Raw genomic sequence first — 24038 nt, forward strand, 5'->3', positions numbered from 1 at the left:
AATTTTAAATTTGTTGTACATAAAATAATTATGTAAAGTTACATACTTGACAATAATAATATTTTGCATTTGACTAGAATTGTTGAGGGAGACACGGTGGCGAAAACACAGCTGGTGTGTTTACTATGACTAAGATGAAGTTCTTTAGTCTTCTTCTCATGCTTTTGTATTTAGGTAGCACACATGCTCTTTATTTTCATATAGGAGAAACTGAGCGAAAATGTTTTATTGAGGAAATTCCGGATGAAACTATGGTGATTGGTAGGTAAACGTCATATTTATGTTCTTACTTTCTTGCCGTGCTCTGATAAGTTAATATCACTATTTTGTCAACATTTCGGGAATATTGTATATTTATTAGGCCTAATACATTTCAGGTAATTACAAGGTTCAACTGTATGATCCACGGACGGGTGGGTTTATGCCATCTAGTCCCGGCATAGGAATGCACGTTGAAGTGAAAGACCCGGAGGAAAAGACAATTCTGTCTAGGGTGAGAAGTACCCTCTGTTTCATTAAAATTGTTTTATCATTCATTTCAATAAAGTAATGGAATTTGTTTCATAGCTAATTAGAGTCCATTGAATGTAACAGCAAAATCTAGCCCATTGGGGTTAGTTACTCATTTTCCATAAGTAATGAATATTTCATGGTTATTATAATCGTTATATGTGATTTAATTATTAAGAATGCGTGACTGTTAATGTTAGCGTGCTTAATGATGTTTTGAAACAATTATTTATTAAATTTTACTTTTAGGTATATAGCTCTGAGGGAAGATTTACATTCACTTCTCATACACCCGGCGAGCATGTGATATGCTTATACTCAAATAGTACGAAGTGGTTTAGTGGGACGCAGTTGGTAAGTATTGTCTTGAGAGATAAATGTGTGTCGAGAAAAACAATTATTCAAGTTTTGAATTAAATCTATTTTAGCGTGTCCACTTGGACATTCAAGTTGGAGAACATGCCATTGATTACGCGAATGTAGCTCAAAAAGAAAAATTAACGGAATTGCAGCTCAGGGTCAGGCAGTTGCTTGATCAGGTGGAACAGATAACAAAGGAACAGAATTACCAAAGGGTATGTATTATCATTGATCGGAAACTTACGACATTGGCTGGTAGAATATAAGAATTCTATGTAAATTGTAAATGCATACAATTCTTAGTTTTTAATGTACAATTTTAGAATTGAAGAAGGCTTTATTGCGTTTATGTTACCAAATCTTGCGAAGATCGTGATGGTGCATTTCCAAAAGAGCCCAGGAATAAGAGTTTTCTGGTTGTCCTGCTTCCATGAAACTGTTGTCCCATCTTTTCAACATTTCTATTAAAATTTATGTATCATTTTGCACTTAAATGTGGTAGTGATAAATGATGCTGACTCCCTCTTCTGAGAGAGAAAAATCCCTGAAGTACAGTATGGGTAGAAATGTGACCAATAAAAGGGAATTGGGTTCAAGCAGTTTGCGGTAAGTTAGAGCAGATTGTATATTCTTGCACTATCTGAAATGGTGACATTATTTGCATACTAGCTATGAGATGTCAGATTCTGTGGTGGATTATACAAGAGTCTAGTTTATTTGAGGGAAACACTGGAACACCTGCATAGGGTCCACCTCAGAATTATGAAAGCCTGAGGAGAATTCTGAGACATAATGTTTAATTAGAGGTAAGATGTCTACTCAAAAGACATTCTTGCACTCATTTTTATCAAAGATAGTAAAGATTTTTGTGTAAGAACTACCACCTCACTATTTGAAGAAAAATTGAGATGAGACAGTTTTAATGATTTTTGTTAGTGCTCTGGAGGAGAGTTTGTGAGAACAGCTGGAGAGTTACCATTTATTCTGAACACCCTGTAACCACTTTGGAAATAGGTAGTTTATTTGGTTCTCGTGTAGATTCATTAAAGTGGAAGCAAAACTCATTAACATAAATCCTGCCAATCGTGTGAATTACCTCCAGATTTTTATGATCATCTCTTAAGATATGGTATTTTAACACAAATCAGATCAATCCACTTACTGTTACACTGTTATTGATATAGCATCACATGCTGGTGGGAGGAAGGTCAATGTTTAAGTATTTCGTAGTTTTCGCACAAACTAGGGGTCCTTGCTGAAAGATTATTTTTTTCTATCCTTGTGGATTACATCATTTTTTCAGGAGTGAGTAATTTATTAGCATTGATGGCACATTGTTAATCAATAGCAAAATAAAAAACGTAGATTCGTCAATTGTATCATTTTAAATTTGAATATAAACCATGCTTAAGTTGCTGTCATTCATCTTGCTTACAGGTATATCTGAACAATATTTTTGAATGTAAATCTCTTTTGGTTTTTGAGTTATGAACACCCAGCTCCCAAAATACCAAAAAAGTAGCATTCATTATTCGTGCATATATTTGTAAGAATGAAAAAGCAAAAAGGTATCTAATATCTAATCGTTATGTTGTAAAACTTCTATAATTGACTTTGGCGTGTCTATGATGAAACATGCCATTCAGAAGCTTGTTGACGCTGTCCTCTTCTGTCCTCATGCAAATAATGAAGACAAAACGTTTCTCTGGAACAGAAATTTTTTCAAATACAAGAGAAAGCATGAAGGATAAATATTCTAAGGAAACACTTCAAGCAAAATTTTATTGTTTTTCCTTTCCATAAAATTATTAATTAATAAATTCATATACCAACTGAAAATAATCCTTATTGCTGATGAAATATTAAATTGTGGTTTCTCTTTTATGTAACCTGTTCTTTATGGTAATTGGTGAAGGTCTCGGAAAAGTTTTATCTTTTATCTTGATAGAAACATTCTAGGGAGAATGTGTGGAGTAGGTTTTTGCATTTTTCTTCTTTAATTGCTCTCTAATTCCTTATATCTCCAGAAAAAATGGAATTATCTTCCTTGATTTTCTAAAATTCTCAATTCCATAGCATCTACAACCTTCTCAGGTCAACTGTAATAGAATAAATTATTTTTCCTTGATGTTATCTACTTTATTCTTTTTAGCACTTATTCATTTAATTACCTTTTCAACCAGAATCCTCTATCAAAAATCACCCTCTCCTTTATCTCAAGCATGCCCATTATTATTATGTCCTCCTTTCTTGGTGTAAGGTTTCAAAGTCTTAACCAGTTCTTCCTAAACCAATTGTGTTATTGTCTTTGCGACTATTATTTCACGAATCCTCTTGTACTCTTCATTATTTTATTCTTGATTATCTGTCTTTTGTTGGTACAATTCTCCTTTTGTTGCCCTTATTGGCTTTCCATGAGTTTGATAACTGCAAAAGTAGCAATCAAAAGCAAAATGTGCAGTAGCTTTTTTCTTCATGTTTTCACTTATTTTGTGGTGACATCTACCTACTCTCAATATTGTGAGATGGCAATTCCTGATATTTCAATAAATACTAATATACAATAATATTATCTTAATTAACTGATCAAACATTTCAGTTTTAGGCATAAACACACTCTCTCATTTATGCAAAAATAACCAATAATGATTGTTCTGTCATTTTGAATTCTGCCTGTGGTAATGTTGTAAAGATGGTTACACATTCCCTAAAAAAGTTATAGCAGAAGAGATCATAGTTGGCTAGAAAGAATGTTAGACCATCATAATTGCAATGATGTATTGGTGTTAGATCTTCATCCATCTTTAATCAAGTTTTTGGGTAATGCATCACAAAATTCCATAAATTATTTGTGATTGTTTTCATTCCTGAATTTTCCTGAGGCACGATTTCTAGAGGGAGCATGTCTTGTGCATTTCAGGGCCAACATTTCTGAATTTGCTGTGTTGGTTATTATGTTTCATATAAAATTTCCTGCAGACGCACTTTATCCCTGCAATGCCTCACAGAGCACCTAACTACATGTTCTCTGGCATTTGTTGTTTGTTCGTGGAGTAATAAATTATGAATTTGAATTTTAAAAATTTCTGAAAACTTAATTATTTATAGTCAAATCGTAAAAAAATAGCTTTTGCCATAAAAATGTATTTCATTCAATGGATCATTACTCTATGTTACTTTTAACAAGCTGCTCAATGGAAATATGCAATATCTATGTCCTATTGAGGGTATCTAGACATTTGAGATGAAGGAATGTGCCGTACAATGGGAGACATGGGTTCCTTGGATTAGAGCATACAGGTACACAACTAAGCAGGAAATAAATTTTCTTTTTGGATCGTTAATTTACCACTCTGAAATACATTGAAAAGGAGTGTATCAGTATTTTATGATTATGTTCATTTTGGAGATGGTAGGCATTTGCTGTTCACATCAGGTGATGATAGGTTGTTTGATCTTGATCCCCAATAATAAGACTCCATTGATTACCTAATGTGTGATACATTACAAGAGGTTTTGAGAGAATTAATGACTCATTTGACTTTTATTGCAGTTCCGAGAGGAGCGTTTCCGACAGACCTGTGAAAGCATTAATAAGGGAGTTGTTTGGTGTATAATATCTCACACTTTAATCCTTCTGGTGATGTGTAGCTGGACAATAAAACATCACAAAAGCTTCTCCGAAGTTGAGGAATTGGTAGCTAATAAAATGATTTGTTCAGAGTCTATGAAGTGTGCGACTTTCACCTAATGATTACATTTATTTCACCGTGTCATAACTAACATATTCTCAGTGGGAGTAAATGTGAGGTTACTCATTTCTTGTAATTAAATCATGCTCATGAGTTTGAATTCCCGCCAAGAATATATTAACCGCATGCGACAATGGAGGGAACTAGCCTTGTGCTAATTTGTGACATAAATTGCCACTGGAGAGTTGGCATTCACTTTTTTTGAGGTGATTCCTGCTTGAGGGAATATTACATTGTGAGGTTTTGCCATTTCTACTGGTTTAGCATGAAAAAAAATCATCAAAAATCATATTCAATGGAAGTTAAAGCCATGCAGTTCGTTAATCTCGTATAACATGCTTCTGGGAATCATGATATGGTGTGCAAGGAGATAAATAATTGGAAAGACATTTTGACATATTCTATGCTATTACTAGGTCATGGGCAAGTCCTGTGTTCGTATTGTGTCATCTTAGGGTGGGGATCGGCATCATGTGAGCCATTCATAACATAAAAGGTTCTTTCTTGCATTTTCTGCTATTTGTGAACTCATTTTGTAATTTTTTTATGGTTTAAAATATTGTCCATGTAGCTTTTGCACAATCCAGTGGGTACTGTGTGTGTTTGGTTTGTTTTAATGTACGTTGTATTTATTAAAATATGCTAAAGTCATGAAGAATGCTGTTTCACATCATCTACTTAGTGCAATTATGTCATCAAAATTATTGCATTACTCATATGGATAATTAAAGTTAGATATTCGGCAAGAATTTTCTGAATTTGGTCTAAAAAGGTGGTTTTCAAACTGAGAAGCATGCACCTCTGTGTGGCAAAGGGACTGGGTGAAGCAGCTAACCCCAAAATTTCAATTTCATTTCCAAATGCATTGTCCAACAGCTTTGTTGTCATACCATTATGAGTTACTGTTTTCATCAACTTTTTCCATTAAAAATGCAATTTTGCATTTCATAGGGTGTGTGATAAATGCCTCCTCCTGTATGGCATTATTAAATTGTTAACCATCTGTATCGTTTTTATTGCAGTTCCGTGAAGAGCGTTTCCGGCAAACCAGTGAAAGCACAAATCAGAGAGTTCTGTGGTGGTCAATAGCACAAACATGTGTCTTATTGGTAATGGGTGCCTGGCAAATGAAGCATCTCAAAAGCTTCTTTGAAGCTAAGAAATTGGTGTAGTTATTTTCATAATCATGGAGGGTGTCCATTCATTTTGTGGATATCATAATCTCATCCATTCAACTGCAGCAGTTCTATCAAGATACCAAGCACTACGCAAGCAGAGAGTGCAGTATTAGTGCTGCAAATGACATTTTTGTTACTGAAGTCATCTTTGTTAAAGATAAGTCTCAATACATCGGGGACAAAGAAAGTTCTTACGGAGTTAAAAAAAATTGTATTACAGACTGATTATGTGTTGTTGTATATTTAAATAAATACTGGCGATACGATAAAATAAAAACTTCATTTAATTTTGTGATGAAGTGATCTTGGTGACTCAAACTTTCATGAGTTGAAGGATTAGAATTGCATTTTGGTATTCCTTCCTAACCCCTTTCCCTCTCATGCCATTTTTGGTTTTCGAGACCAGAAAGCTAACACTTTATTTCTGCAAATTTCAAGCTCATTTTCAAATAATTTTTGTTATTCTGTATTTAGATAAATGATATTGAAATTTTAACTGAATTTGGAAAGCATTTTAGTTTCTATTTAAAAATTTTTTGAATGTGTCAAAATAAAAAGTAATTTTATAAAAAATATTTAGTTCAAGACATTTTTTAATGAAACACCAAACTTTAGTTACAAATAATATAACTATTAAAACCTGTAAATTTATCAATTATTGTAGCATATTATAATATGTTACATATTTAACTATCATATCCAAATTTGATGCTAATATTTGCATTTGTTCAAGAGAAATATTGCATAATATGAAAAAGTACTTTTCTGTCAGCATATGTCTTCGGCAAAACACATGCAAGCGTTTATTATTTCTAATGCAGACAGTTCTAGATCATTTCAAATATTAGAGCTGCAATTAGCCGCTTGTTTGCATCCAGCCCTTGTACTACTTTTGATGAATTCCGTTATTGAAACTTACTCTACCCAAATATTCAATGATACTGATTACAAATGCCTTGACAGAGATTTCCCAGGGCCAGGTAATTTTCCTTGCATACAATATGACCATTCAAAACCATCCTAGTTATTATATTAAAATCAAGTTACTTCCAATATTTTACACTCTCTATTGCAGTTGCTCAACTTGATAGAAGAAGGGCAGGCTCGTTTGATATTATTTTTCCTAGAAACCACAGACAAGAACAGGTCCCGGCCGACAACATAACTTCTGCCCTACTAATAATTTCTTTTTGAAATTTTCTGGAAGAAATTTCCTTTCCTTTTCTCATAGTACCAGCTATATGGGCACTTGACCGGATATTGAGGGATCTGGGTTCGAATCCCCAATAAGTTAAAAGTTACTGTTGCGGCACCTCCCACAGTTTCTTTGGAATTTGTCAAGGTATAAACAGCCGAAGTGTTTAAAAGTTGGATTTAACCTCATTGACTGTGGTGCATCATGCATGACTACGAATGCCTGTGGCATTGTAGGTACGGTATTTTGTCAAAACATCTTGTTCCTTTAAAAGCCCCAAAATTTCAGAGATTAAGAGGACGCCTTGATAGCTTAACAGGCTAAAGCACTCGACCGGATATTGTGGGATCTGGGTTCAAATCCCAGTCAGGGTGAATGATTTTTACACTCTGAAATTGCTGAATTGAAATGCATATTAGCGGATGTCTCCGTTGAAAGTTACTGTTGTGTCATCTCCCGCAGTTTCTTTGGAATACATATAGTGTCAACATACATGAATTGTCAACAAAGGCATGATAATCCTTCTGAAAATAATTCCCTCTAGAAAAGTTTCATTACCGCAGTAAATCCATGCTGTTGTATTTCAGCTTTGTCTCTTTTTCATTTGGCTCCTCTTTATGTAAAGAATGCAAGGCAATAAATTAATACAGAACTATCCAGAATTTGATTCCCCCATATCAATGATGTTTCTTTTCTAGGTCAATATTGTAATGAGGTTTTTTATTTTGGTTGTTCCATTGTTCTGTTCTTTTTTGAAAAAAGAACAGAAAATATTCGCCTAGCAATTTGACTTGCATAAAGTATCTTCCTACGAATGATAACATTGTGGTAGAAGTGCATGGCAGGGAGCTAATACAAAATGACAAGAAGAAAGTGATAGTGTTATCTACATAGTGAAACCTTAAGATGTGAAAAGATGTTTTTGATGACGATTTTTGTCTGATTAGCTGTGTCTGGGAAATGGAAAAAGACGCAATAACTTTTGTCAATGCGAAATACATAATTTATAAAAAAAACACTCCCATTTTGAAATAATAAACATATCATAAACAGTTTTACAGAGATTAATACTCAATTTGCATTACATAGCAATGTTTATATTGGTTTCAAACTAGAGCCAATATAATGGCACCTTGAGCTTTTTAAGGCAAATATGGGAAGCTGATATATCGGCATCTAATGGTTAAAGAGCGAGAGATGATCCCATATGGAGTTATACTGTTTTCAACTACCTCCCCACCATGTCTGCATTCCATAATATTAACCTTCCCAGTTTATGTAATTTTCATCTCCTTCGTCATTAGTAGATCCTATGAAACAGGGTGGTGAGTAAAACGTCTTCAGGATCAACATTAAGCTGTTTTTTTTGGGTATATGACATTATCATCTTCATTGTCATAGCCAGTGCAGGTGGCTCATTTAGTTTAGAGGTACATACCATGGGATTGCCAAATCTCTCCCTTTCATTTTGGCCCAAAATACCGCGGAACCTCGCTTGATGAGCACCTCGGATTGCGAGTAATTCACATAACGAGAAAAAAAAATGTTGTGCCTTAGAATAACTCGCTCAGCAAGTGATATTTCGCATAACGATTGACGAGGATAGGGGGACTCCCGGAGTGTCGCGCCGGCTACTTGGGTTTAGCACAAGATCCACTAGCATCTTCGTGATCGTACAGTTGTCAAACTTTTGTTCAGGCGTGTTATTTGTGAATTTTCGTGCAAAGTTTAATTATATTTTATGAATATTTTAAAAAATTAATCCAGAAAAAAGTGGCCCGAAGACCATCAAATGAAAGTAAAAATAACCGTAACATGGAAAGTGAAATAATTCAAAAACGATTTGTCGGCTGTATATCGACAGTGTTATAGTAAAAAGAATAAGGTATGCGTCATAAATAATAAACTAATATTTTTAATTAGTTTTTTCTACAGTCTAATTCGTATTCCAGGTAGCTCATTCCGCGTTAGGAGAAGAGATGAAGACTACTTCTCTGTCACATCGTGTACTGAGAAGCATCACCCTAATAAGATTGGCTAAGCGCGCTAAAATGTATGAAATGATGATACTGTCGCGTTTTCAAAAAATTTGAAATCGGTAAAAATATTTATCTCGACAGGTTCCTTTTAAAAATGAGTTATGAATGCATCATACATAATAAACTAATTGTTTCGATTCTTTTTCGTTTTCTAAGAATCGAATTCGTATTACCGGTGGTTTCATTCCGCGATTGAAGAACCAGTGAACATGAACCACAATCTTAAAACACGTCTATATAATTTTCTTAGAGTAAACCTTGCAAAAAGTCTATTTTTTCGGTATGAAACGCATTATCGTATTTTACATAGCTTTAAAAGGAAAAAATGATTCACTAAACGAGTGTTTCGTTTAAGGGAAATTCCGCGGTACATATCATGCTCGCATTACGAGGTTTCACTGTATACTCACTCCAAGGTTCATAACATCACTAACGGAGACTTCCTTACGTTTAGGTATTTTCAATAATTTGCATGAGATTTCATGCATATAACACTCACTCTCATGACTATAAACCCAAACAAGATATTTAATGCTTTACTCTTATAAAGCATTGAAACAAATTATTTGGCCAGTGGAAAATAATTTATTTCTTTGGTCTAAAATGTCTCGAGCACGTGATAAACAAAAGGGAAATGCAAATGGAATTCTTCTTCAACAATTTTTTTAAAGTTTAAATGGAGACAAGTGGTAGATATGGGTGTGGAAAATGCTTGCACTAGAAGTAAAATAAGACAAAATATGGATTCAGCAGATTTGAGAGCACTCTGGAGCTGAATGGTAGACAATTTGAGTTACAGGAGCAAATGAATCAGTATTTTGGGCAGTCCGTAGAATGTAGGGCAACATATTTTAGAAGTGCAGAAGAGGTTTATCTGAGTCTATAGAGTCTGTGATTACATAAGCTCTTGTGGACAATGAAAAATCTCTAATATGTTTACTTCTTAAAATTATGGTACGATCATTATGTTAAAAATGTTTAAAGTAGTTGAACCATGTTTTTTTACATTTCAGTCACATGGTAATGCAGAAGGTAAAAATATGTATGTATAGTGAAATATAACATTTTGAAAGCATCAACATTAGCAAAACTTATTTGCCATGTTGGACTTCGGCTGTAGTAGTAGCTAAATTGTGTTGGAAAATTAAGCCAACACACCAAAGATGCAGGGAAAATTTTAAAATATAGGATTTAAATAATTAATTTTCATGCCCTAATACATTTATGATTCAAATGGAACCTTAACCATATTGCACACCCTGGTAAATATTATTATACGGTCATCTACCGGTTAAGGTAGGTTTTTGGATGGACACAACTACCAAATAAATATTTTGTGACTCCTAACAAAATACAAAATCTAGCAACCTACTCTACATAAGGGCGCTCTTCATCTCTGAGTACTTCCTTCCTCCCTTCATCCCGTCCAACATCCCTATCCTTTTCCTTCCCTTTCCCCATTTGCCTAACATTCTCTCCTCTATTACGGTCTTCAACATCCCACTGTTGATCAATATGCCCCTCATCCATTTTTCCTGCCTACATTGGAGTAGTAGTAGTAGTAGTTTTAGGGGTTTGTAGGGTGCGTCGACAGCTATGGTCATTTTGCACCACTGTCATAACGTAAAACTTATGTTCCTTTTAAACTAGGAATAAGTAAACAAATAAATACGAATAAATATATAAACAAATAAAAAAAACAAAAAAAAAAGGAAAATGCTAAAATCAAAAGCATTAAAATTATGAGCTCCAAAGCTAAAGCTGCCCCATTAAACCGGTTGACCTTAAAAAACTTAAGACTCGGTTAATAGACCCAGAGTCATCCCCTAAAATATTTTTTAAGTCTCCCCTTATCTTCAACATGTCTCTGGCCCTTTGGTATGTTGTGCATTCCGTCATTTCTCCCAACAAACCCCTCTCCTCACCCAAAATATTTAGCCCTTGCTCATTTGTTTTCCTTTTGCTCCAATTCACCTGATCCATCATTCCCCAAACTCACATTTCTAAGGCCAGCAATCCATGTCTATCATCTTGCTTCCATGGCCATACATCAATACACTCAACATGGAAGTTTTGAGAGGCCATCTCTTAACATTCTTACCCAACGTCCCTATCATCAACTCCCTCCTCCTTGTGAAGCCTCTTTGCCTAGCGCAATTCTTCTCCTAACGTCCCTAGTACTTTGTCCATTTTGGTCAAAAACACTTCTGAGATAACGTAACTGTTCTACATGATCTAGTTTTTGCCCTCCTATTTTGATGCTGGGTTGGCCTTTTCATTTCTGGAAAATCACATAATCTTTGTTTTATTACTATTGATTCTAATCCCATATCTGTCGCATTGAGTTTCTCATGCACTAAGCAATCCTTGTAACCCCTTGGCTGACTGACAAACTAAAGCTTGGTCATCAGCAAACCTAACTGATTTTACGAATTCCCCGCCCACTTTCATTCCTACCTCCAGTTCTTCCCATGCCTCTTTAATCATTTCCTCCGCATATGGGTTGGACAGCAACGGTGATAATGGGCAACCCTGCCATACACCTCTTCCTAACGTTGCCCATCCAACTCCCCGTTCCCCACCCGCACCTGAGCAGTCTGAGACATGTACAGGTTGCGGATTAGCCTCCTTTCCCTCCAATCTATTCCTATTTTCTGCAGAATACTCGTTAGTTTTTCCCAGTTCACTCTATCAAATGCTTTTTTGAAATCTACGAAACAGGCAGATACCTCCTGGTTGTGTTCTATATTCCTCTCGATTAATAATCTCATTACTGCAATAGGATCACGTGTATGGGATGAGAATCAATATTAATAAAACAAAGGTTATGCACTTTTCTAGAAAGAAAAAGGCTAAGCTAAACATTAAAATAGGAGGGCAAAAACTAGAGCGGTAAAAGTAGTAGGGACGTAAGGAGAAGAATTGCATTAGGCAAAGAGGCTTTCACAAGGAGGAGGGAGTTGATCACAGGGACATTGAGTAAGGATGTTAAGAAAAGACTCATAAAAACTTTGATATGGAGCGTAGCTATTTACGGCGTGGAAACGTGGTCATTGAAGCAGGACGATAGACGTAGACTGGAAGCTTTTGAAATGTGGGTGTGGAGAAGAATGGAGAAGGTGAAATGGGCAGAGAAGAAATCAAATGAGGAAGTACTTTGTATGGTGGGCAAAGAGAGGGGTTTATTGGGAGAAATCCTATGGAGGCAGGAGAAGTGGATGAAGGGGGTATTGGCCGGCAGTGGGATGTTGAAGACTGTGATTGAGGGGAGAATGTTAGGCAAAAGAGGAAAGGGAAGGAACAGGATAGGGATGTTGGACGGGATGAAGTACTCAGATATGAAGAGGGACCTGATGTAGAGTAGGATGTTGTGTTTTGCTGGGGGTCACAAATTGTTGAATTAGTAATTTTGTCCATCCAAAAACCTACCTTAACCGGTAGATTACCTAATAATAATAACAATATGTACTACTATCCACACTAGAACTGGGAAAGATATGCAGGAGAAAAGGGTATACTAAAAAGTAGACATCCTCATTGGAGAGCTAGGTGAAAGACATTTAACGGGAATATAATTTAAGATTTCTAGAAGATTGAAACTTGGAGGAAAGGCTGTTATTAATGCCCTCGTGTCATTAGAGAGACACTGGCTCATCATTTTATCAAAAAGATCATGAAAAGGCATACATTGATAATTGTTTCTGCTGGTATGATTGGTTGAACTTAATTCTCTGGATGTACCTGGATAAATTGTGGCAAACAAATATGGCGTCCCCACCCTCTTTTATAAAACTCTGCAATCCTGCCATTCTATTCCCTGTGGACATTACTTAATAAAGACATCAAGAAAAAATATATAGAACAATGAGGCCTTAGTCCACTTAGAATACTATCCTTGGGGCCTCACACACATAACCCAGCATCTCTACCATTTTTCAAAATAAGTCCACTTTCGAAATGGTCATCAGCTGCCTCGTTGCATTTTATTTTATCTCACTATTGGCAAAAATTTCTTCCTGCAGTTCCAGGGGACTTGCAACAAGCTGCAAACGATGACTTAGGTTTTCTAAAAAAAGTCTTCACTGAAGATAAGTCTAAGGTCTACACCTATGACCCTGAAACAAAAGCCCAGTCTTCCAAACAGTGAGTTGAATAGATAAAGGAGAATGTGACAAGGCAACTGATGACCATTTCAAAAAAGGACTTTGCCCCTCTTATCATAATTTTTCTATACAGGCAGATAATGCCATAGCCAGAAGACAACAGAATTTTTATAAAGATCTTGTTCATTTCGCAGGTCATGAAAAAGTTTCATAAGAGTGTGCTCTGGAAGTTTACCCACTATAACGTCATTATTATCTGGAAAATCTTCGCTGTCCCCAAATAGTACTACATGATTAAAGGATTTTCCTTGGATTTGCTGAGGAAAATAATAGTCTGTTCTTTTTTCTCATAAAAAACCTGAATTTAATGCAGAAACAAATGATGTTATGTATTGATGAAAAAATGGGTTATATACTAATATATAAATAATGGCGGCAGAAAAGCTTTCTACAAGCCACCCTTATATGGTGAAAGAATTATTTTCACTGAAATTTGGCTTTATTTATTCACCACAATAAAATACCTAGAGCAAAGGATTAAACTTTGCTGGTGCCAAGAGACACAGTTATTCATTCATTTCAAAGTGACAACATAAGAAAAATACCGGAACCTGAAACAGTTCCACAATCCATTAATGCAACATGTTGATTATCAAATCAAAATAGGTAAAACACACAGCTCACTAGAAATTATGAGATTTCAATGCAGTGTGCCATTAAAGAGTTAGATGGTGAGTGGCACGAAAAGGAAGCACTTTCTTTGATATGCTACCCACTATTCCATTAGAAATACAACTAAGGGTAGTCTGCAATTCTCCGATGGCGCTTAACAATTGACATAATTTACATCTTTACAGATAAGCAAGAGAATCATGAGTGATAAAAACATAATATTTCTGATCTGAAAGGAAAATTACACAGGGAAAACTGCAACATTCCCTTACTACTATATAATATATATATATCATACTTATCAACTGAAAATGAAACAAAATCTTCAAAATAACTCCCGTAAAAAATAGAGATCAAACACAGTGGAAAAATCAATTGTATGGTGATTATGGAATGGACTCATAAAGTATATTCATACATTTGTATTTATATGTAAAAGTTATGGACAAATATACATTCACAGATGATATCAATGCCATCTGACGATGGCACATTAACAACTGTGCTTATTATCAATAATAATAATCTCTCATGTACAAATATCCAGCACTCACAATGAATATTCCCTGAATAGATTTCTATAATAACTATTAACAGCTTAAGGATTTCAATGACCTAAAACAGAACTATTTGTGAAAACATGGAGTCAGTCCCTCAGAATATTACAGAGGACAGTATTACTAATGTCTTGAAATAAAATTGAAAGCTATACATAATTCTGAGTTTGTCACTCATTTGTATAAATCCAAGAATGTGTTACTGAACTACACTTGGCATTTATAACAAGGAAACACTTAGATAAGTAAAGGTCAATTTCATCAACAATCCTTTTCACAATATTAAAAATAACAATTTATACTGTTACAAATTCTTTAACACTCCTACTACCTTTAGAGTCATCTCAGAATCCTGTATTAAATCTCAACAATCTCAATTTAATCAAACAGTCTCATTGCCTTGGATATATAATACCCAACTGATAATATAGTACCAGCAGATATTTCTCAGGATATATATATATATGATATATATATATATGATATATATATATATATATATATATATATATGATATATATATAATATATATATATATATATATATATATATATATATGATATATATATATATATATATGATATATATATATATATATATATATATATATATATGATATATATATATATATGATATATATATATATATGATACATATAAATGATATATATATATATATATATATATGATATATATATATATATATATGATACATATAAATGATATATATATATATATATATAATTTATACATATGATTTTAAAACAATCAACTCAAAAATCAACTAGCAGTTGAGCTGTATTTCCTTATCCATATTCTTGAAAGTTTCGGAATGTCCCCAAGAAAATGCATTGCATTCACCAATGCATTCTCACAGCCTTTACTGTGCTGCAAGACTCTCTACTGGAATATTTTTGAGACCTCATCCAAAGTTACTCATTTAAAAATATACAAAAGGGCTCTATTATAACAAGATTTCTGCAGGAGGTTGGCACGTCAATGGCAAGACCATCATGTATGGCCTCGTAGGTCACCATGGAATGTTCATCATACATGTGAAAGGCTCAACTCTGCAGTTTAACTGTCTTGATCAGTCCTTTTAAAAATAAATGTCAAGAAATAATGGAAGGAGAATATTAGGATATTTTTTCACACGTCAAAATTAGCCGATTATTGCCTTTCATAACACCAATCACAAGAAGATGAGGTTAAGATTTTATAGCAGCTAACTGCTGCACTTAGTTTCCAGGGCTAGTGTCTGGAAGCCAAGAGAGGCGGACGGTAGCAACGACATTACTACAACACATTCTTTTAAGGAGAGGGGCCCATCCCACGTCCATTTGAGGCTTGCCTTCCGTGAGGACTTGGAGGATATTGTCGTTCATGCTCCTCTAACTGCTGAACAAATTTCTCCTCCAATCTCTGAAAAAATATGGGTTGGTTTGAATGTCACAGATATACATTAATCTGTTGAAAATTAAACCAAAATCATCATTCATGTATGCCACTAGGTTTAATCTTTCCAACGTATTTAACTTAAAGAGCACTGGTACCTCGACTTAGTAGTAGACTAGACATATATATTAATGAGTTCATCTAAGATTACCATTAATATTTTTAATAACTGTTGGTGAGATAACTCCAAAATTTGCAAAATATGTAATCCATTTTTATTAATAGAGACACACAAAGTATTAACTAACGTGATTAAATCAGCAAATGCATACACAGCAGCTTTTCGATCAACTGGGACCAGGTTAACTGGATGTAGGTTAACCGTGATGTCTTAAAAATTATTTATCTCACAAGCCTATTTATAATCAGACTTTCACAGCTCAAACTTCTCCAAGTGAAATATTTGACAACAGGAAAAACATTTAATTTCTGGTCCTCTTTACCTTCAACATACCAAATCTGTTCAGAAATGCAAAACCAATTAATTGAACTTTTCAGTAATTTGAAAAAATTTTCATTCCTTAGATTAAAAAACCTGTTCCAACTTTAAGTGACTTTCTATTGAAGGTTAACCACCTGAAAGTGTGGCCCAATGATATCAAGCCCAAAGGAGGAGTATTTTTAGGATTGGCTTCGGAAAATTATTGGCCATGCTTGAACAAATGCCTTCTTCTCCTCTGTAATTTTTTTAAATTGCTACTCATCTGTTAACCAACTTGCTTACATGCACCTTGTTTATTTCCCAATCAAAATAACCCTCAGGAATTACCATACTGGCTTGAATAGAAGAAAGTAGTTTTTCCACATGCAAGGATAAAAATATGTTTGCTATTTCTCTGCCCTTCATGAAAGTCCCTTGTGAAGATGAGTCAGCCCCACCTCTGTGTACCAGGCCCTGAATTTCTGCATGAGATTAGAGGGAGGGGTTGTTTGGTTGCTTGCTTGCCATTTTAGGACCATCAGGCACCAGCTAGCTCTCTACAACACCTTGTTCCCAAACACCTCGTGTTTGCTGCGTATGAGTATGTACACGTTTTTCTGTTGCTAAACTGACAAGTTTAAAATTAACATTGGGATCATTTACATTTGAGTTCAGAATTGCTCCTAAAATTAATATGCGAGGATGGTAACAGGCTGTTAAAGAAAGTCAGAAACTTAGAGATATACGAAACCCCACAGTAGTAGAAAATTATAATAAGCCTGAGTACTGCATAAAGAAATGAAGGTAGAGTATGACTGTGCTTCTTGGTACCATGGTCCTAAGTAAATCTGTAATGCTACCGATATGGATAGGAGAGACTTAAGCAAAAACTCTGCCAGTTATCCTTTAATTAAACACAGGCTACTTTACAGAGATGAACTGACAATTTTTTTATGCAGCAGGTATCAATAGAAATGACTATGTTTTGATTCATGAGTTGATGGAATGAAGCAATGATTTGGCTACTCACACTAATCAGCCATTTTTGATGCTCCTGAAATAATTTATAAGACTTCCCTCATAAATTATATGTTTGTTACTTAAGTTATTCAAATAAATGTTCTTACGATGGCGCAAATGACCTTAGCTGTCGGTCGCCTCCCCTCAAAACTACTAAATATTCTTACTTCCATTTAAAAGTTATTATTTTGATCAATTTTTAATCATTTCAGATATTTTCCCATCACTTAAAAGCAATAAAATTGGGACATTTCATTCATGATTGATAAGAAAGTTCAATTTTATCTACATTTCATATTCTTTCCATTTAAGGAACAACTAATATTTATTCTACTTTTTCTCAAAGGCTATCATAATAAAATTTAGCTAATGTAGATGCTGCACTTACCTAACTTTTCTAGTACAATTAATTTAAATGATCCAACAGAGTTAATATAATGCAATTACAAGTAATACTTGAGAAGTTACACATAGATGTTGTGAGATACATAAAAACAACATGCAGTAAACTCTTGATTATCCGTGCGTGGATTATCTGTGCCACTCTCTTCCCAGGTCTTCAAAATTTAATAAAATTACAGTCATAAAAAATAATTACATGCTTTTAACCTTTGATACACTTTGAAAAAAATACAATTTCAAAATTTCTAGGCGCTCATTAGTCTTTACTTTCACAAAATGAAAAGTGGTCAGGTGTTTAATGTTTCAATTACTATATTTTTGTACCAGCTGTAATTTCCCATTATCTCTTTCCCTCTTGCATTTGTTAGCCCTGCAAATTCCATATTCTCCCTTTAGACAAGCGAATACGTGGTTTTACTATGAAACAAATAAGTCATTAAATAAGTACACTGCATTACTTTAATTGATATTCTATGATGAATATGAATCCATATCAGCAATGTTTATTTTTAAAATTCACCCTTCACCATCTGTTTTTTTCCTGGCTACATGATTGGTTTAGGATTATGAGGAAATTATGCTCTGCGCCATTCACTTCACAATAATTCCGTGTTATTGTAAATTTATAATTCCATCCCTATAAAAATGGCTAAAAACAGAAAAAAAAGTACTTTCCATTGCTAAAAAATTTGAATTCATCACAAGGAATAATGGAGAGCAGTATCCTATAATATCCATTCATAGGAAGACCATATTTTCATTTCAAATATCCATGTTTTTCGATTATCCATGCTTCATTGTGCATCCATTAGCAAGGATAATTGAGAGTGTACTGTTTATGTTTTTGGCATCATTGGTTACCCATGGTATCAGTATTTCACAATTATTGTTCTTCATATAATTGACTTAAGTAAAATTAGCATTGCAAGAAACTACTGTACCAAGACACTGCAATAATATTGTTTCTTTACTACCAGGGGGATTTTGATGGACTTACTTATGCGGATCAGATATCCAGAAAAGTACTGTCCCTTTCAAAATTTTTGTCAAAACCAAGTTTTCAAAACACCCACAATATTCTCCGAGTTAAATAACCCCATGAAGTAACTATATATTATTGATGGACAAGGATGATGGTGAAAATACTCCTCATAATGTTTCCTTTTAGTCTAAATTCTACAAGCAAGTCATATACCAACTGAAATAACAGCAATAATTCTAAAACATTGATTTTTTACAGTTCAATGGAAAGAGTATGTTTATTTTTACATATAGATAGCTTAATGTGGTTATCCAAGTAGGTAGTTACAACTTAATCATAATTAAAGGTGAACATTTATCTTAAAATCTTAAATTTAAGTAACTTTAACTTTAATTTATTTAATTATTTTAAAAGAATGAATCAACATCAACATACTTTATCCTTATGTTGCACACTGGTAAAATAGAAATACATTTTGACACAAGCTAAGAACTAACTATAAAACCCAAATACTTGCCTGTTTGCGGGGCTTTAACTGGGACTTCCACTTTTTTAATTCACGAGCGTAACCCTCCTCCTGTTCTTTCAATTTCATTGTTTCATGCTCCATCAACATTTTTCCTAGGAAGTTAGAAGAGAAATATTTTCACAAAATATATGACATTGCAACTGCTCAAGCAAGATTTATTCTAGAGTTTAAACAAACTAAGCTCAGCAAAATTTTCTTTTTAGAATAAATGCTTAAACAATTCTTAATTTTTCAACAAAAAATGCAGAAATGTAAAGGGATATTCTGAATAAAATAGTGATAACTGAAGGCTTCTTCTGGGTTTCTTCACATAAATTGACACTAACTTACATGGAGAAACTTTAAAGAAAAAACCTCCCACTGAGTGGAAGAATACAGATAATTATTGTATTTATATTTTATAAACTTATTTTTTTATTGCCTGGAGGAAATCCCACTACAACAATGAATGTAAGCATGAAAATCAAACAACCTAAAATATTAATAGAAGAAATGAATAGGTATTTAAGATAAAAATCTAATCCATAACATACGTTTTTCATTCTGAAGCTGCTCAAGCTCCTTAACTGTGGCATCTGAGGTAGCTCGTAACTCCTCAAGTTGTCTTTGGTGCTTCCTCTCAAAATGAAGCTGTTCAGCACGATACCGCTTTTTCTCATTTTCCTGAAACTATAGAAGTGTTTTAGTATGAAACTGCCCACCATTCGCGAAAAGAACATACAGATAAGGAGGTTTAGATTTTGAACAATACCATTTTTGAATTAAATTTCAGAGAGTTTAAACATTTTAGTTTTTAACCTCATGATGATGGAAAAATTATATGTACAACTGACAGCATTAAAATTCAAATCAATCAGCTAGAAAAAAATCATAAATGAAATAGTTTTGATGAAGTTTTAAAATGCTTTATATCTAGTAGGGGTTGTGGTGGTCCAGTGGTTCCCAGGGATCCCTGAAATTTTGAGTTAAATATGATATACTTGAAATGAATGTGCATAAATCAGAAAGTGAGGGTAGAGCTCACTCAAAACTAAGCCCAACAGAAGTGAAATTCATACATCAGGGTAAGGGGGCCAGTTCCTTTCCCTGTGCCACCTATGATTTCCCAGGAAAATCTGGTACCTGAAAAATCACACAGTTCATTAAAGATGTGAGTGCCCAGAGGCATATCAGGGATTTGAACTGGGTCCCCTCGGTCAGTAGTCTTGGGCTCTACCCACTGGACTACCATGTCCCTCAGTAGAAATTAGATAAAAATACAATAGAACCTATTACAACGAGCATAATTCATTACGCGATCTTTCTCATGAAGGGAAATACTCGCACAGTGAAGCAATTATTCGTGTATCATTTAATGTAAAATATGATTATGCATTCCATGCCAAAAAAAAACAAATAACATAAAAGGTATATTCAATGAAAATAATATATCCATTGCCTAGGATCGTGGATCATATTCATCTCTTCTTCATTCCCAGAATGAAGCAACTGGGAAAGAAAACTCTGCTTAAATGAAGATTATTTGCTTCTAATAAGCAACTTTTTCAGGATCAACTTTCCAGGATTTCCCATACACAATATTTTTATATTGAACTCTGAAGTGACCAACCTGGCTATTTGACACTTTGGATTCTTGGCTTCCTGCCTGTCTAACTGGAAAATACAAGTGTTTTTTTTTCCTTTAGTATTACTCAATATTTCCCAGAACAATCATAATTTAAATACTTTACATGGAATACAGGAAGATGAAATAGTGTTCATAATTTTTATATTGGGAAATATCTCAGAAGTTACACAATTAGTATAAGTATTTGAAGGCATTAACCCAACACATAAATTTAAAAATACCATTTTTCATGAGATACACTCTTAAAACCAAACATAATTTGTCACCAATTACTACACCCCAGAATATATACATTCATGGCTACTTACCTACAGTGAGGACATTGGCTTAAAATATTGAATATATTTTAAAATATATTCAGAGAAAGCATTTAATTTTAGATCCTTTTCTGGAAATGTAATGCTTTCTGAAAATTAAATATGCATTCTCAGATACCCTATCTTTATATGAAATATCACCTAATTTTCAGCTAGGGGCAATAGATGAATTTGGTAACATGCTTATATATGTTGCTTACACCATTTCTAGGCACCCATAAACCTATGTAGTAAATATTTTAAATAAATAGTTTGATTTTAAACGTTTAAAAAAATCATGAAAAATTACTTTAACTTCACTGATAGCATATAGAAGTAAAATTACGTTTCACTAAAAGTTTGGAATCTGATTAGGTATTGTTTTTATATTCCTCCTGTACTCCTGTCACCATTGTTGTTAACAATTGTTCATTGTTATCTGTTAGCAATTGTTCTCTGGCCAATGTATATTTTTAAGCTAGCCTGTTCCATTGTTTACCAGGTTGTTTATACAATGCATCACTTTCATCTTAATTTACTAGTGTCTTTAGAAAGTACATGCTTACTTTTAAGGCCATGCCTTTCTTGGCAAATATAATCTATTGGAGCATTGTAATTATTACTAGTACTACACTACACCCATGCACCACAAAATAAAGAATACAATTCACTAATCTGTCTCAGAGGCTTTCTCAGAAACATGTTTAATCTGTAACTCAGGGACCATCTTTACTCCTATGCCCTATAATTTGGAAGGAGTGAGTCACTACATGATGGAAGTTGTAAATTCCTTACATGTGGCATAGGGAAGGAGAGATGAAAGCAGGGATGTAAGTGGTGTAACCTATAGACAGGCCCCTACACAAACACAGAAGATACAATTGAAAACCATACTACTAAGAAAATAAAGCTTTTATCTCAACTTATAGCCAGCAAGTTAAAGACTCAATACTAATACATCATTAAAAGCCCTCTCTTCTCTTGGGCGTATGATTCTTAGGTAAAACATTATGCGTGATAATTAATCAAATTTAAATTTAATAAAAATTAATGCAAGTTAAAATTAATTTTAACTTAAGAATGGGAAAAATCCAGTCTTATACCTTTCGAAGCTTTTCACGCTCTTCATCCGGGTCCACTGTGTTTGCAGGGTTTGGAGAAGGTGGTGCACCACTTATTGCGATCCTCATTGACTCTCGGAACATCATTTCTCTTGCTTTCATCTCCGTGCGAATACGCTTTGGCAGAGCTCGTTTCTCAGCAGACTGACGCTTTAAGAGCTCTTCCTCCATCCTTTGGTTCATTCGTCTGACCTGTTCTAATTCCTTTTCATGTCGGGTGAGCATCTGATGAAAAAGGTAATGCGGAATAAGATATGGAAACATCTGTACTAAATGTAAACAAATAAATATGGAGGATACAAGATTTGTTACCTGATGCCTTTGCATAAAAAAGATATCTTTGAGTTGGCGCTTGGCAAGTTGCTGCTTCTCATGTATCTGACGTTCCTCAAGTTCCCACAACGCAGATTCCCTAGCTCGCATCAGCTGAAAGTAAATAGGAAAAGAATTATTGAGATAAGCTGGAGATAAATATGAAATTGAGCATTAGAATATAGAGCAACTTTTAATAACTATGTACTACATCTTATTTTCATCTTTCTATGAATCAGATTTTTAAATAAGACTCCGAATTTTTATCAAGTCCTTAAGTCTTGTCTCTTTTCCATATTTCACATCATGATTGAATTTAGTTCATGAAAATGTAGCAATAAATCTGAAGTTTTTCAAACAGGAGTTTTCAAATTAACTCTTTTTATTATTAAATTATGATAATTCCCAGCCGTTACTCCAGTTTAACATTAGCCCACTAGAACTAATGTGTTCCCTTTTTAAGTCATCAACAACGTTTTAGCATAGACGACATATAACCTCTGCATCATACATAACAAGTCCAACATAGAGAAGAAAAGGTGTATCACATGGAAGAATTACTAATTCCCACCAAATAAGCAGTTATTGGCAACCAAGTCAATGTCATTCTCTTTGATCATTTTACATACGTCATGTTCATGATAAAGTTTTATTTCTGAAGCTAAAAAATGGATGCAAAAGAAATGGAAAAAACAGATGCAATGTCAATATCTGCTGTACAAACTGAGGAAAACTATGACATGAATTGTTCCAATCATAAATTGGCATACTCAGTGAAATAAAAGGCACAGTGATCGAAAACATTAGGTGCATTTAAGCCTGCGGGGGCAAAGACTCTTGCAATGTGCAAAAAGAAGGTTCTCTTCCTTAGGTCTCTATAGTCTGCTCTAAGCATGGCTTGACAGTGTGGCAGTCACTTATTTGAGGGTGCATATTCTTACATAAATTGTTACAACATAGTAAACCCTCCAAAATTTGGAATTTATGAGTAAGGAAAAGTCCAGGTCAATCAAAATCTGGATGATCCAATATTTCCTCATGTGAAACCTAATGGAGTTTTTTAATAGTTTTTGTAAACTTTTAATTTCCAACGATTTCCTAAAAATACATTTTTCATGCCCATTTGAACAAAATATATTATGGACAATCCCAAATAATAGAAGGTAGCACAAATTATTATTTAGCTTCTAATAAAACAATGGCAACGTAAGAGAAGCATAGCATATTGCATTGATGGTCACATTTTTTTAACTATTTGGATGCATCAAGATTATAGTAATGGATTAGAGTTTCTATATAACTAACTTTTTAAAAACTGTACCAGTTTTCTCTGGTAATGGTTAGGTTGGGTGAAATAATTCATGGTCACTGAAAAATCAACAGTTTCCTGAATACTAAATTTATATCATCAATATAGAGGATTTAATGCTACTGAAGGCTGTAGCAGAGTGACAGCCAGCACTTTCAAATGATTTGACAATTTCATATTTTCTCACAGAGTCATTTGA

The 24038-nt window shown here is 34.0% G+C and overlaps 2 protein-coding genes across 5 annotated transcripts in view; one reads left to right on the plus strand and one right to left on the minus strand.

The window, feature by feature from the left end:
* The first annotated feature begins 83 nt into the window (after window positions 1–83).
* eca (transmembrane p24 trafficking protein eclair) lies at window positions 84–6230 on the plus strand. Its single transcript, XM_071591981.1, has 5 exons — window positions 84–261; window positions 378–493; window positions 760–864; window positions 939–1085; window positions 5645–6230. Exons 1-5 carry the CDS (start codon window positions 126–128, stop codon window positions 5792–5794), a joined length of 654 nt encoding a protein of 217 aa, XP_071448082.1. The 5' UTR covers window positions 84–125; the 3' UTR covers window positions 5795–6230.
* An 8898-nt stretch (window positions 6231–15128) lies between these two features.
* Window positions 15129–24038, minus strand: part of Slik (Sterile20-like kinase) — a 50193-nt gene continuing 41283 nt past the window's right edge. For all 4 annotated transcript variants that reach the window (XM_071591606.1, XM_071591603.1, XM_071591604.1 and 1 more), the window contains 5 exons: window positions 22531–22644; window positions 22201–22443; window positions 19708–19843; window positions 19163–19266; window positions 15129–15787 (listed from right to left, as the gene is read on the minus strand). In XM_071591606.1, the coding sequence (XP_071447707.1) occupies window positions 15677–15787; window positions 19163–19266; window positions 19708–19843; window positions 22201–22443; window positions 22531–22644 (708 nt within the window). In that variant the 3' untranslated portion in view covers window positions 15129–15676. The remainder of the gene's footprint in view (window positions 15788–19162; window positions 19267–19707; window positions 19844–22200; window positions 22444–22530; window positions 22645–24038) is intronic.

The sequence above is a fragment of the Hetaerina americana genome, unplaced genomic scaffold (assembly GCF_022747635.1).
Source record: "Hetaerina americana unplaced genomic scaffold, ioHetAmer1.1.p SCAF_5, whole genome shotgun sequence".
Taxonomy (NCBI): domain Eukaryota; kingdom Metazoa; phylum Arthropoda; class Insecta; order Odonata; family Calopterygidae; genus Hetaerina; species Hetaerina americana.

What these genes read in the sequence shown, in the direction of transcription:
- eca (XM_071591981.1), top strand. Translation starts at nt 126, where the DNA reads ATGACTAAGATGAAGTTCTTTAGTCTTCTTCTCATGCTTTTGTATTTA. An exon ending in GGATGAAACTATGGTGATTG is followed by an intron (nt 262 to 377) that starts GTAGGTAAACGT and finishes AATACATTTCAG; the next exon opens with GTAATTACAAGGTTCAACTG. An exon ending in AAAAGACAATTCTGTCTAGG is followed by an intron (nt 494 to 759) that starts GTGAGAAGTACC and finishes TTTTACTTTTAG; the next exon opens with GTATATAGCTCTGAGGGAAG.